General features: G+C 39.4%; 1 protein-coding gene across 3 annotated transcripts in view; it reads right to left on the reverse strand.

The window, feature by feature from the left end:
* Window positions 1-13,669, reverse strand: part of ZNF608 (zinc finger protein 608) — a 102,832-nt gene that overhangs the window by 56,323 nt on the left and 32,840 nt on the right. For all 3 annotated transcript variants that reach the window (XM_063085980.1, XM_063085981.1, XM_063085982.1), the window contains exon 3: window positions 3,384-3,639. In XM_063085980.1, coding sequence (XP_062942050.1) covers window positions 3,384-3,639 — 256 coding nt within the window. The remainder of the gene's footprint in view (window positions 1-3,383; window positions 3,640-13,669) is intronic.

Genomic DNA, 13,669 nt, shown 5'->3' on the forward strand with positions numbered 1-13,669 from the left:
CTGCTAAGCATGATCTGAAACTTACTAATTTTTTCCAGAGGGAGCACAACTGGGTGTTCAGACAACCAGGACTTCACGTACTGGCAGTAACACTAAGGGGAATGACTATGATTAAAAGAACCTTCCTCTCATGAGGAATTCCAAGCACAAGAAACAAATATTAAATGGGATTTCATATTCTGGTCTTGCTGTTCCCCACCACTACCCAAAGAATACCCAAGAATATTCAGTATTCCTCCAAAGACTGCAGATATGAACTTTTAAAATTCCAGGATCTTCTTAAAACACACACACATATACAACGTTCACACACACATGAACACATAACAAACTAGGTTTGTGAAAAACACTACCAGTTATACAATACCCTCAAAACGAAAATATCAGGGAAAGGATTTTATTCAACTTAACCTACAGGACATTAGTCAAAGGCACCTGACAGTTTTAGACATGCTCTTTGTTAGTGAAATTCATACACAAAACTATTATAGCTTAATTTTCCCCTGCCCTTGTCCCCAAATCTGCCTCTTTCAGCTCTGCCAAATAACTGGCTCTAAATGTGTTTGTTCTGTGTCTGTTTTTCCAAAAAGAGAAAAATTAATGGTCAAGTGGGTTTAATTTTTAAATTGGTACAAGAGCTTTAAACACATTGTGCTGAGAAAAAATGCAAATGGAACGCTCTTGAAAATGGTTGCACATTAAACACACATCTTACGACCCAGGCCTTTAATAAGACCAGTTCTTAAATTCTAAGGAGGTCAGAAGTTTAGTTTATTCAGCAAGAATAACTCTATTAACAGCTCCAGCTCCTTCTTGTCACCACAGTAAACATCCACACATTCCAAATTCTGGAAAATGTGAGGCCCGAGAGAGAAGGCTGGAGCTGCTGAAGACTCTGCTACTGTCGCTTCTAAAGCTGTCAGTCTGCCATATGAATGCACAAAGATATCCACAGAGATGGATGAACGACAGCATATAAAGGCAGGTACATTGGACTCAGGAGACCGATTTTTCAGAGGACATAGTGGAACTGGTGAGGCTTTATATATATCTCTATCAGATGATAATAATAAGAGTAATAATAACACCCTAAATCTTTAAGCATATGCCCAGAGTATCAAAATCACACATCAACTCATGTAGCACAGTTTTTAAATACAGATTTATTTTTTCCTAAATAATCCTAATTTTTATTAGAAGCTAAGGTTAAAAGTCAAAACTAAGCAGACTTTCTAAGCAAAATGAAAAATATCCCAAGCCTTACGGCTGTTCCAGAAAGCTTGTGGCTAATTTCACAACATCTACCACCCAGTGAGGCCACACTGCAGGAACTCAATCCTACCCACACTTGAATAAATAAAATCATGACAAGCAATAAACTGATGAGCACTAAGTCATAGCTAAGACAGTGCTTCATCCTAATGAGTAAATTATCTAAGTACAAGAAAATCTGACTTTCAAGTTTATGGAAACTAACCTGTACTCTTCCCAAATCTTTTCCTGTTCCTGAAAAATCTGTACCAAACTAATTCTCTGTGACCTTATTAATTTCATGATTCCTTTTCTATACTTTTTACACTAAGGTATTGGTCTGAAACCCTTACCTGCCTCTTCTGCTCTAGGGAAAATCTAAGAGAAGGCAAACACAAAGAGAAACACAAACCAAAGAGAGGTGATGAGCTGGAAGTGTGCTCCCCACGTGGGACCCTTGCATCAGAGGGTGTCTATTCAGCATGATGGGAAATATGTAACTCTGGCTCCTCCTACATCCATTTCTCCCAGTGTGGCTTCACAGTATTGTTTTATGGCTTCCCAGATCTTAAAACCCAAATTACAAGTACACAGAGGGAGGAGACCTGAAAAACCCAAAATTTCTAAAGCAAAAAGTAAATTTCAACTATCACTTCCATTTAAGCAAACAAGAGAGCTCAGCATAGCTACTACCTTCATTCCCTTTCTCTGGTACTTTCGTGTTAAAGTTTTTATTCTTCCTGGCACTACCTACAATTTTTTTCAATCTAATTATAAAATATATCCAACAAGAGTATATTTAATGTCATATGTAGAATTCAAAGATTTCTCTAAGAATCTTTGTTTTTCTATCTTGAAACAGCTTGAGCTGTTTTCTGCCTTCCAACAATTATACTTACAACTGTCGCCTGATTTTTATTCTTCATTTTTATCTTCTTTCATTTCCCAATTTGTCATTATCCTTAACTATTTTTTCTCAACTACTTCTTATCCAGCTATTAACCCAATATATTCCCATTTGCCATCCACTCAGCCTCTTCTGCATATATTTTACCTTCTCCCCTTAAGTTTCAGCCCTCAAGTTTTTCCCCTTGATTCCCAGGAATACAATGAATGATTCTGAGTCTCAGACCCTTCTTGTTACCCTCGTCCTCGCCCTTACTACTCTCGCAAATAACCGCAATATTGACAACTGTCATCTCTTTTATCCTTGACCAATCTAGCTTAAAGAAAAAAAAAAGTTTCTTCCAGTTCTTCACTTTCCTTTACTCCCCTGGTGTACTCTGGGGCATGCTTCCTCCTTATCTTTTCTGCACTACTCATTACCCAATGGAGCAATGCAGCCCTCTCCTTGAAATAGTTTTCAATTATCTGTTGGCCTGTTAATGATACTGGCCATTTGAAACACTCTGTACCTGATGATCATGTATTATGAGACATGGCCAACCATGATTTGGATCCACTATCAGTGTAGCATATGCTCTGATTTATAATTCCAATAGCAATGATAGATTCATCCTGATCCAATTCTCTTGTACCTTGTTTCTCTTATGTCTAATGGCTTGCTGAGGTAAGGGGCAGGAAAAGTTCTATGCCTCTGGCCATAGAAAGAAGTGACTGGCTCACCTAGGGCTTAATCCTTTGACCTTGGCTTTATTAGCTCTGAGCAGCAACTAGACACAACCACATCATGACAATGGTCCCTGCTATGTACAAGAATCTTGCTCAATTCAGAAGGCAAATACAAGCCTCTACTACAGAAAAACAGTCATGTCAAGACTCACAAATTGGTTGGCACACCAAGAATAAAATGAACTTGAGATCTATCTCCTTCCTAATTTCCATGATACTATCAGGGAAAAAGTTAACCCTGAGCCTGCTTCTCTCAGTCCTTCCATGTTAGCAATTCAAGAGGAGAACCACTTTTAAGGACACCCAACTCATCCTGAATGTAAAAGCAGCCATGAACAAGAAAAGAAATATAGTTATTTCAACAAAAATTCAGAGAGCATAAAAACCACTTTTCTTTCCTCTCTGAATAGCACAAGACAAATTCCCCTCACAGGCAGACGGACATAAATACATCATGGGAAGAGGGCATGGGGAAATATATAAAAATAAATTGTATTTACCTTCTTCTGTTTCATGCCACACGATCCCTTCCAAATTCACACTGGTCCCAGGTTCACAGGGCCCAAGACACTCTGGCTCTGTCACTACTCCAACTTCACATGTATTGACACCCACGGAACGAGTCCGAACCAAAAGCTGCTCAACCGGTGCTGCAATATTGGATGAAGATGGGGAAAAGTAGGAGGGTAGAATCTGAGGCGTGAGACTGCTGGAAATCGGTGGTGGTGGTGCTGGCACTGTAAACAGGGGGTCAACCTGAAAGACAGACAGGCTTACTGCAGTAGTGCTGCATTCCGTGAGCTCTTTTTAATGCAATCTGTTTACATCACTTCTAGAATATATCACCATTCCAAATTCCATTTGCAATTATAATATGCTTTGAGCGTTTTAATGGTGCCAAAACACAAAGTAGAATAGAAATGAGCATTTTATTTTTGCATGCCAAATAAGGTAAACAGAGCACTAGCTTCCTGAATTATAGGCAGGCCTTCAGTGTTCTAAGTTCATCAATGGACAACTTTTAGCCTTGGCAGGTGTGAATGAAATATGCTTTGTAAACTTAAGACTATTTCCCTCTTGCAATGAAATCTTATTTTCCAAATTATAACATTTTTCCAAAGGAGAAACTCCAATAAACACCAATAAACAATAACATATACATTACTGGACATTTAAGTATAGGAGATGGACTAAAATTGTTTTCAAAGTACATTACCACCCATAATGAATTAAATCACTACTAAAATATATTAACTTACTCTGCTGAATATATAAAAATATATAAACTTGATTACACACACTGAAACACATAAACTGGATATTATTAGCATGTATTAAGCATCAACTATTAATTAAACGTTCTACTGCAAAGTTTAGCAGAATTCACATGAGAGGAAATAAATACAAGTGCCCAACATCAACAGAACTTGAGTTTCTCTACTGCAAAAATCCTTTAGTAGTTCAACTTGTAAAGATTCCTAATGAGTTTGGTCAAGGCTCAGCAGTCCACTCTCTGCATCCAGAAAATAGAAACGACAGCCAAGTGCAAGATGGTGTGGTGCAATGATAACTCCTTTGTGTCCCTATCCCCAGAAGAGCAGCAAAGTATTTCATCACAAAAAGTTTAGAAGTCTGGCCATAAAAAAAACAAAGGCTATGCTTGGACTAAACAGGCAGATCACCAACTAACTCATTCATTCATTTGGCCCATTTTCACAACTGTGAGGACTGCTACAGAACAGCTTTGATCCTGCTGACAGGTTATCGGTTGTGAAAAAGCCACTAGCAAAGCATGTGTGTACCAGGGCTCCGGATTACCTATGTCCTCGAGTTGCACATAGACATGGCCTACATATAAGGGACAACACCTTGCATGTATCATCAGCTGGACTAACAAATCATATATGTAAAAAGGACACGTAGAATGTCATTCCAGTAAAATGCCATCTTATCCTGTTGTTCATATATTCCCAGTTCTCCGTTGTAAATTATCCTTTGTAGCCACTTAGCTACAGATGTAATATTATATAGTCTTTGTTGTTTTTAAAAAAATAAAAACAAAAAGAGAGTGTACTTCAGGAGAGTCATGTGAGGAAGTATGCTCCTGGTTAGCAGCTGAAGCGGTCATCTGTGTGGGCTCCTTGTTCATATGATTGTAGAAACTATTTCTACAGTTTGCATTTCACTAAAGATAAACTAACGTTCACTTGCCTGAGTGATCCAAGATGCAATAGAACAGCCCTGCACCCATCTGCATGTTAAAGAAACTTCATTTCCTGCTCTCAAAGATGCCATAAAACTTATTTTGCTCCATGCTTTTCATTGTTCTGCATTCTCGATCACAGAGTCCAAGAAAGAAAAGCATTTAACGGGCCCAAACCCCAGATATGATGATTCATGTTTTCGTGTAAACGCAGCTTAATGTGGATCAAAGTTCACATTGATAGCTCCTATTTTAAAACTGAGCTGACAAATGAAGAAAGGGGTTCTGCGGGAAATTTAAGAGGAGAAAAAAAAAAATCCAGTGTTACCTTGTAGTCTTTATTTCAACTAAAAGTTGTGTGACATTAGAATCACTTTCCAGAATTTAAAAAAAAAAAAAAGACCAAGGAAAACTATAAATCAGCTACTGCTGCACTTTTTTTTAATGCTTCCCAACAACTTCTTAATTTGTATAGTTAGTTGTAAATTGACTGTAATTTGATGCTACACATATAAGCTGAAAAGACAAAATGAAACAATATTCTGAAAATATTCTTTACATCACCTGCTCAACAGCCTACATTAAATACCAAGAGAACAAATAAAGCTTCAATTGGTTGCACAAGAAAATGGAAAAACATTAAAGGGGTGAGGATGTCATCAATTCTCTGATTTTGGAGATGAGGACACAATGGGGCAATGAGTGCAGTAAAAGTTATGGGGGCAGGACACGTTGACACTAGGATTTTGGCCCCAACTCTGACACTAATTAGCTTGTAACCTTGGAGAGTCATTTAATCTCTCTGAGGCCCATTTTCCTCAACGAGAAAATGTGTTCTTCTAATATAGATGACAAAACCTATCACAACAGAGTTTCCAGACTAACTCTACCTATAGATATATTTGCACACAGATACACACACACACCTACATATTATTTGGGATATCTGTGTAATTCCAAAGATCAAATTTCTAAAGAATCTGGATGGCTTGAGGAGAGAAGCTATGGTACTCTGGGCCTACTGGTAAATTAACTATGTTTATTTCCATGAACACAATCCAAGTGTAATGACAAAAATTTAACTGGTGATATTTATAGAAGGCACCTTGGAGCCCCTTCCAACATGAGAAAGCTAAGGTATAGAGAGCTTGACTATAAATATGAACATAAATAATACCCCAATGTGATTATAGTCTGAAATCCTTAAACCCAATAGGTAATATGGTCTTAAAGATTCAAATCTTTGACTTACAAATGAATTTCTCTTAGTTTTTCTACTATACTGGCTTCCTCATGGTAGCTCAAAATTGATATTCCCACAGCACTATCAGTGAGAAGAGAAAAAGGACTCCCCTCACCCCTTTGGGATTTCAGGATTTGGGGGGACACAAAGACCACCCATGTGTTCTGCTACAGGCCACTCTTCCCTAGAGGTCACCAACTGGAAAGGGGGTTTGGGGGTGAGGAATTATAGCCACTTCCGGAGGCATTTTATTTGGAAGGTATGCTACTTTTTAAAACATTCCAATTTTTTACCAACACTTAAAAATTTAGGGAAGAGTCTGAGTTTCTACTATATCTTACAGTAATAATTGGATAATGTGCTGTGCTGGGCCCACATTTCTGGTGTCAACCAACAGGGTCGAGCTTTCGCTTTGATTCATTTGCAGGCAGCCTGAGTCTGTGCTTCCAGCCTTTCCCTGAGACAATCACAGAATGTTCCAGCTAGAAGGTCACCTAGCCCATCCTACTCATTCCAGAGAAAACTGCAGCTCTTATTTGTGCAAGGGCAATAAGCTATCTCTATCACCTGGCAGCCCAGGTGAGCATAAAAGAGTAGCATCCTCCAAGCAGAAAATTTACAGGAGTTCAACATAAACTGGGAGACACTAAGAGGGCTGGAAGGGGAATAATTCAAAGAGTGTAGTCAATTCTTTCTGCCGGGTAATACCTCAGTGGAAGATGTCCCCCCCAAAAGGTTTCGGTTCCCCCATGTATCTCATGGTGTCAAACACAAAGCCACATGTACCATATGTAAAGCATGATTTTAAAGAATTTTCAGTAGTGATTTTGATCTTATGCTAAAGATCAACTCCACTGCACCCTGACTTCTCAGGTCACTGATCCATACACTGAACTATAATTTCTTCAACCAATCAAGCTCGTTGAAGCAGAGGGTGGCAACAAGAACTCTCTCCAGAGAGGAGGTATTACCTAGTGGAGGACCCCAGGTCCTGTCCGCAGACTGGCTTGGGTTCAAACCCTGGCCCTGTCAATTCTTGCTGTGTGGGACCTGGAGCAAGTTACTGTGCTTGCCCAAGGCTCAGTGTCTGGATCTAAGAAATGGGAGTAGTAAGAACAATTACCCCCAAAGGGTTTCAGTGAAGACTCAGTAATTAATGCAAAGTGATAATTCATGCAAAGTGAACGCTCAGCACAGTGCTTAGCTTGATAAACACTGGCTTAAAAAGAAAAGTCCCTGGTCTGATATTAGAGTTCCCTAACCCTGCACACAACCTTACAAAGCTCCTTTTTATATCCAACTATATTTAACATAAATCTATAATCCGCTCCAAATGCATGGTAAGTGCGGTTAAAGTACGCTAAAAGTATAAGAAAAGGGACTTAACCCTGAGAAGCTCAGCCTGGGGAAATTACTGCTTCTTGCCTACATTGGCATCTGGCAGCAGCTGACTGGCTTAATAATCCATCCCCATTTTATAATTTTACAGCAATTATGGGACTGCCAAGAAGGTCTTAATAAGTCCCACAGTACTACAAAATCTCCTTCTGCTAATCTCTAGTTGCACCTCTTTTTCATGCGCTGCTGGCCCCAAAGTCTACTCCTGCTCACCTAAACTTGATCACACATCCACCCAATATATAACTGCTGTGCATCTGCTGTGTGCCGGGCACTGTAACCTGCTAGAACAAGAATGGGCCAAAACCGACCAAGGCCCTGCCCTCATGGACTGACTGCTTAGTGGACAAGACTGTGACACTAACCAAATCATCATATAAATAGAGCAAAATTACAACAGTAATTGTAGAACTGCATCCAAGGGACTCTCCGTGGTGGCCTGAGTGAGAGAAGAAGGGTGTTACTACAAGACAGTGTGGTGCAGGGATCAGACTTCAGAGTTAGGATCCTGGCTCTACCATTAGCTATGTAACCTTAGGCTTGATCTTTCTGGGACTTGGTGCCTTCACCTGAAAAATGGAAATAAGACCTGTCTAACGTGACTACTACAGGAGATCATACAAATAACCTTAGCTCAGGGCCTTGTACAGAATAGCACTCAATAAATAGGAGCTATTGCTATTGTCAATATTATTACTATTACCACAAATATATTTGAGACCTGAAGTAAAAAGATATCGATAGGAGGTTTGAATTTAAAGGCCCTTCAAGACAGGCAATTATGAATACCTTTCCGGGGTAAGAAGCCCTAATATATTTCTAATCAGATATTCCTAATTTTAAAATCAGTGGGAGATTATTAGTCTAATAATACTAATAACTGGAATAAAAGATTAGCAAAGAGAACTGGCTGGTTTTAGCAATGGCTCTTTTCCGTCATCTTGATGGGACACTGATGTAACCTATTAGAGCTCCAAAGAGGAAAGCAGGAAAGCAGCTATCTCCAGCAGAAAAAAAAAAAAAAAAAAAGACCCATAAGTCTAACAGCTGGTGGTGGCAGCCTGTCAAACTGAGGAAAGTTAATGTCAAGAACAGACGCGCGGCAGTCTCTCACTGTTATTTTTGCATGATTATTCCCAGGTGTTGGTGCACGCTGAGCAGTAGCCTGGCTATTTATCACGCAAGAGAGCCTAAGAGCATGGGAGGGGAGAGGAGCAAGGGGGGAGAAGGCGGGGACAAAAAGGTTATTTACACAGATAGCAGCACTTAGTGTGTATAATCAGAGGGCTGGAAAAAAAAATCTGCAGGGAGATCCTGGCAATATTTTCCCTGTTCACCTTATTTCAAGGGCTTCCTGAGTGTTGATGAGCAAGGAAGGCTGCAAAGCTGGAGTGTTGGCAGTGGCAGCTTTTCATCACTTAAGCATTTGACTGTATGAGCCAGTGATGGTTTTCAGTACTAGGAAACTGACAGCCAGTAAAGAGGGGCACCAGGGCAGGGCTGGTGAGTGCTCCAGTGAGCACTTCGGCTCCAGCTCCACTGGACCCAACAGAGGAGACATTCAGGTGGCTCTGCCGCATAAGGCGACTAGTGCTGCCAGCCAGAGGGAGAAAGGGAAGCTCAGGGCTGCAGACAGGCCAGTCTCCTGAATACACAGAGATCCCCTCCCTCGCCCGAGGTCAGGTCTGAACCCTGATAGAGGAGCTTGCCACAGGTTTCTTACATCTGTTGCCACAAATCTCCACACCCCTCCTGTTATTACTCCCTAATCCTGGGATTCTCAGATTGCCAACAACCAGAGGGGGAATGGTGTTTTATTTTGCTCAGAGTCAATATTTTTACATTCTATGAGCACGCTGGGGCATGATTACTTAATGCTCACGTTTTCTCCATATCCTGGTATTTGGCTGTTTTATGAGCTTGCCCACAGTCACCTCTTAATTTAAAAAGCATTAGACAGAAACTGCACTACCATGTAGGGGAAACTGCAGCTCTTTTAGAGGTGACCACTGCACAGTCTCTTACTTTGCATTTTAACCACCCTTTCTGCCTGACTTCACTGCATCATTAGCAAAGAAGGGGAAGCTTAAAAAACTGTTTCCTTAAATTAGGTACTGATCTTTTCTCCAAAATTAATCATCGAGGCTGAATTTCCATCCCTGATGGACAAACCTGGAATAACTCTTTCAGTCACTCCTAATTCTGCCTTTCCTATACATGGTGGAGACTTTTCCTTTCAGAACCACGATCGAAGCAATCTATGCTTGACAGCCTGCTATGAAAACAACATGGACAAATTCTTACTAAGGCTCTAAGGCACCAGATTTTTTCTATTTCCTTAACTCTCACAGAAGAACTCTCACACATCCCCAAACTAAAGGTCTCAGAGGATGGGCAATTTATCCAAGGAGCTGAAATTCCAGGCCAAAGCTCTCTGATTTTGAAGTTCATGGGCTTTCTGGTAAAAACTGGAACAACATCGGCAGCTACGGTTTATCACATAGAACACAGAAGGATTATAACTGTTTTAACACACAGAGTGTAGAAAGGATTATACTGTGCATTCTCTCATTCACTCTTCACACAATTGTGTGTTACAGATGAGGAACAGGAAACTTGGGAAAAGTTAAGAAATTTAAAAGTTCACTTAGGGTCGGTGGCAGAGCCAGAATTTGAACCCACATTATTCTAACATCAAAAGTAAACTCTTCGAAATGTAAAACAGAACACCAGATGGAAAGAAATCGTCCTCCAAAGGTAATTTCTGATCCTTTTCTGTACGTTGGAAGCCACACACCTGAATCACTTTTTATTGCCAATAGTCTAAAATAGTGTGTCTCCAGGCTTCCAAGCAAATCCTGCAATCCCTTCAGAAACCTCATTTTAAAACCCCACTGAAACCAAAGCTCAGGTTTTGTTTTGTTGTTATTGTGTGTTTTTTTTTAATCTTGTTTTCAACATCAGTTTGGTGAAATAGGCAATGCTTAAAAATATGTCAACAAATTAGAACAAAAAATTCTCTATATAATATAATCCTGTTTTAAATCATCCAATTCTAAAAGCTACAACTAGGTACATTGACTGGGAATTATATCACTATTTCGATTTTCTCATTAAAAGGTGTGAAGACCAACACTGCCCTAAATAAAAAGCCACCAGAGGCTTAGCTGCTAAAGTGCCATTAAGGCCTGGCAGCTGACCTGTAGGACTCAGCCTGTGGATGGAGCAGGGCTCTGGCCCCCATCCAGCCAGGCCCCTAGTCACACCGCAATCACAGAATACCATCAATCCAGGGTCTCTCTGGCACTGCTCGGGGGGAAAGGGATCACTGACTGTTAGTGTACCAGCCCGGAAGTGGCCCTACATGCAGGTCACAAAGCAGAGGCACAAATGAGACAGCAATATATGTATAATACGCTTTAAACAACAGTGACTATTTTTAACTTCATCCTCAAACCATGACAGTTTTCAAAGCAAAATGGAAGGAACTAGGGGGGAAGGGAAGGGAGAGGGGGATGGGGAGAGATTGGACAAGGGGTATAAAGAATAATTACCATTTGTAACAATATATATGCTAGTAATATTGATTTGATCAACATATCTCAATGATGAACTCCAGTAATATGCATAATCAATTTTGATTCAATAAAATTTTTTTTAAAAAAGAAGGTACTCAGTAGAGTAGCATATAGAGTATAATTAAACTACTCAATTCAATGTCTCAAATTTTTTTTTGTTTTGAAGCCAAATCAAATTCTCTCCTTGAAGAAATAGCAAAGGGACACTGAGTGGAAGTGGAGGGGACACAGGGACTCTTTCCATCACACTACATCAGTTGTCACATACTTAGCTTCATTTGTGTTCTTGGAAAAAAAAACCTGTCCTATTGCTGAGCCACAGATACTTAATCTCTTCTAAAAAGTGCTGCTGACATGTTTCACTGCTCAGAGAGCTGTGTATGTTTTAAATAGCAGCAGTAAATGATCAGTGTTTTCATATCTTGTTCATAAGGGTTCTGTGATTTCCTCTCATCCTATTTCCAAAGACACTTCAAACACAGAAATAAGCCACAAAGAAAGGAGACTATCGTGAAGGTACTAAAAAATGAAAAAGCCTGTGTTCTTGGATTAATCCTTTTCGCAAGTCCCTTTGTTTGCACAAAGCCGAATTCCTGAAAAGTTCCACACAAATTCTTTTGCTATCAATTAGATCTTGTTCCCAATCCCTTAAAAGAGAGACTTTAAAAAGAAAGCTCAATGGTAAACTCAGATATTGCTTAACATGAGTGCACCTCTATCAGCCAACAAATCAATTTCAAAACATGCATAATGCATATATCTTAGCTGATAACGGCCATTGATAAATACACTTCCTGTCTTTGTGACTCCTAATTTCTCCTTGAAATGAGGTCGGAATCAGGAAAAGGATGGAGGTCTCTAATCCTCACCCTTAAGGAGGCAGACATGATCTTAAGAAGAGAGGAAGGGAAAATAGTTTTTTTAAAAAGTCTGTTTGGGAAACATCCCCTTACTCTTATTTTTCTCTATTAACAGCCGTTCTTTTCTTTACCTTATATGAGAGTACTTCAAAAAGTTTGTGGAAAAATGGAATTAAAATACAAATCTTTCCATGAACTTTTTGAAGACCCCCTGTATTAGGGAATTTCACTTGTAACCACCTGAAAGAAGTATTTTCAACTAAAATTTTAGACATTTTAATTATAAATGCAATACATGCTGGTCATAACAAGTTAAATGACAAGGAAGTGCCCAAGTCACACTGTGTGGGAACTACAGTGGTATCGTGAAAAGAGTGAAAAACCCGCTTTCCAAAGCACTGCAGGTCAGCCAAGAGGACAATTTTCACTCAGTACCCAAGATGTTATCTTAATACCATTCACTTTCCTCCCTGCAAAATCTTAACATTGCTCACATAAATTCAACATATGTCTAAGAGGCTATAATGTCTTTTCTCTCTTCCTCCCATACCTCCCAAATGCTGATCCAAAATACTGAGCAGTTTGGTTACAGAGTGATGTTATAACACCAAGGTCAAGGGTTCAGATCCCCATACTGACCAGCCACAGGAGAAAGAAAAAAATACTGATCAATTTCAATAAATTAATGAAAGTTCTGAAATGTTAACATATCAAATCACAGTAAAACAACTTGGTAAAGCTCTCCGTAGTTTATCACAGAGATGTAATGTTTAAAGAGAAAGAAGATAAAATCATAAAGCTCCTATATAGCTATTTTTCACAAATACCTATACACATGTATGTTTACAATATTTTCATCCATGCATAATACTTATCCACAGACCTCCTTTCTGGCATACTTTAAAGACACATTCATTCTTACTGTTGCTCTACAGAAAGGCAAGGGTGAGTTTTCTCATCTGATTTTATAAACTGAGAAAACTGAAGTCTTAAGAGATGTTACCTCTCAGGGTCAGGAGCAAACAGCAAGAGACCACAGGTTATTTCAGTGAGGTCTGTCATGCCCTCTATCAAGTTCTATAATTGGCGTAAACTTTAAAAAGTTTTCTTCTCACAGAGACCTACACACAAGGAAGGCTTCTCATGGGTCCAGAATTCTGTTTTCCATCCTCAGAACAGAGCAGATTTTAAAGGCCAACCAGTCACTGTCCAGAGAGAACCTCTTTCAAACACTTTCTTTTATATCCTTTCAGAAGGTTTATCCATATGGGCTGGTGGGAAGGGGAGAATCACTTTTCATTTTATAGCCTTCTGTGTTGCCTGAATTTTAAATGAACATGAACTACTTTTATCATTGTTTTCAAAAAATTAACTTTTTATAAAAAGATGCTAAGCCATTCCTCTTTAGAATAAAAGTAAGCAGCCGCTAATGCAGAAGAAGAGAGGCACACAGTTGAAGATTGTTATTTTAACCCCCCCCACCCCCCACCCCCCCGCAGAGGTC

The sequence above is a fragment of the Cynocephalus volans genome, chromosome 2, assembly GCF_027409185.1.
Source record: "Cynocephalus volans isolate mCynVol1 chromosome 2, mCynVol1.pri, whole genome shotgun sequence".
Classification (NCBI taxonomy): domain Eukaryota; kingdom Metazoa; phylum Chordata; class Mammalia; order Dermoptera; family Cynocephalidae; genus Cynocephalus; species Cynocephalus volans.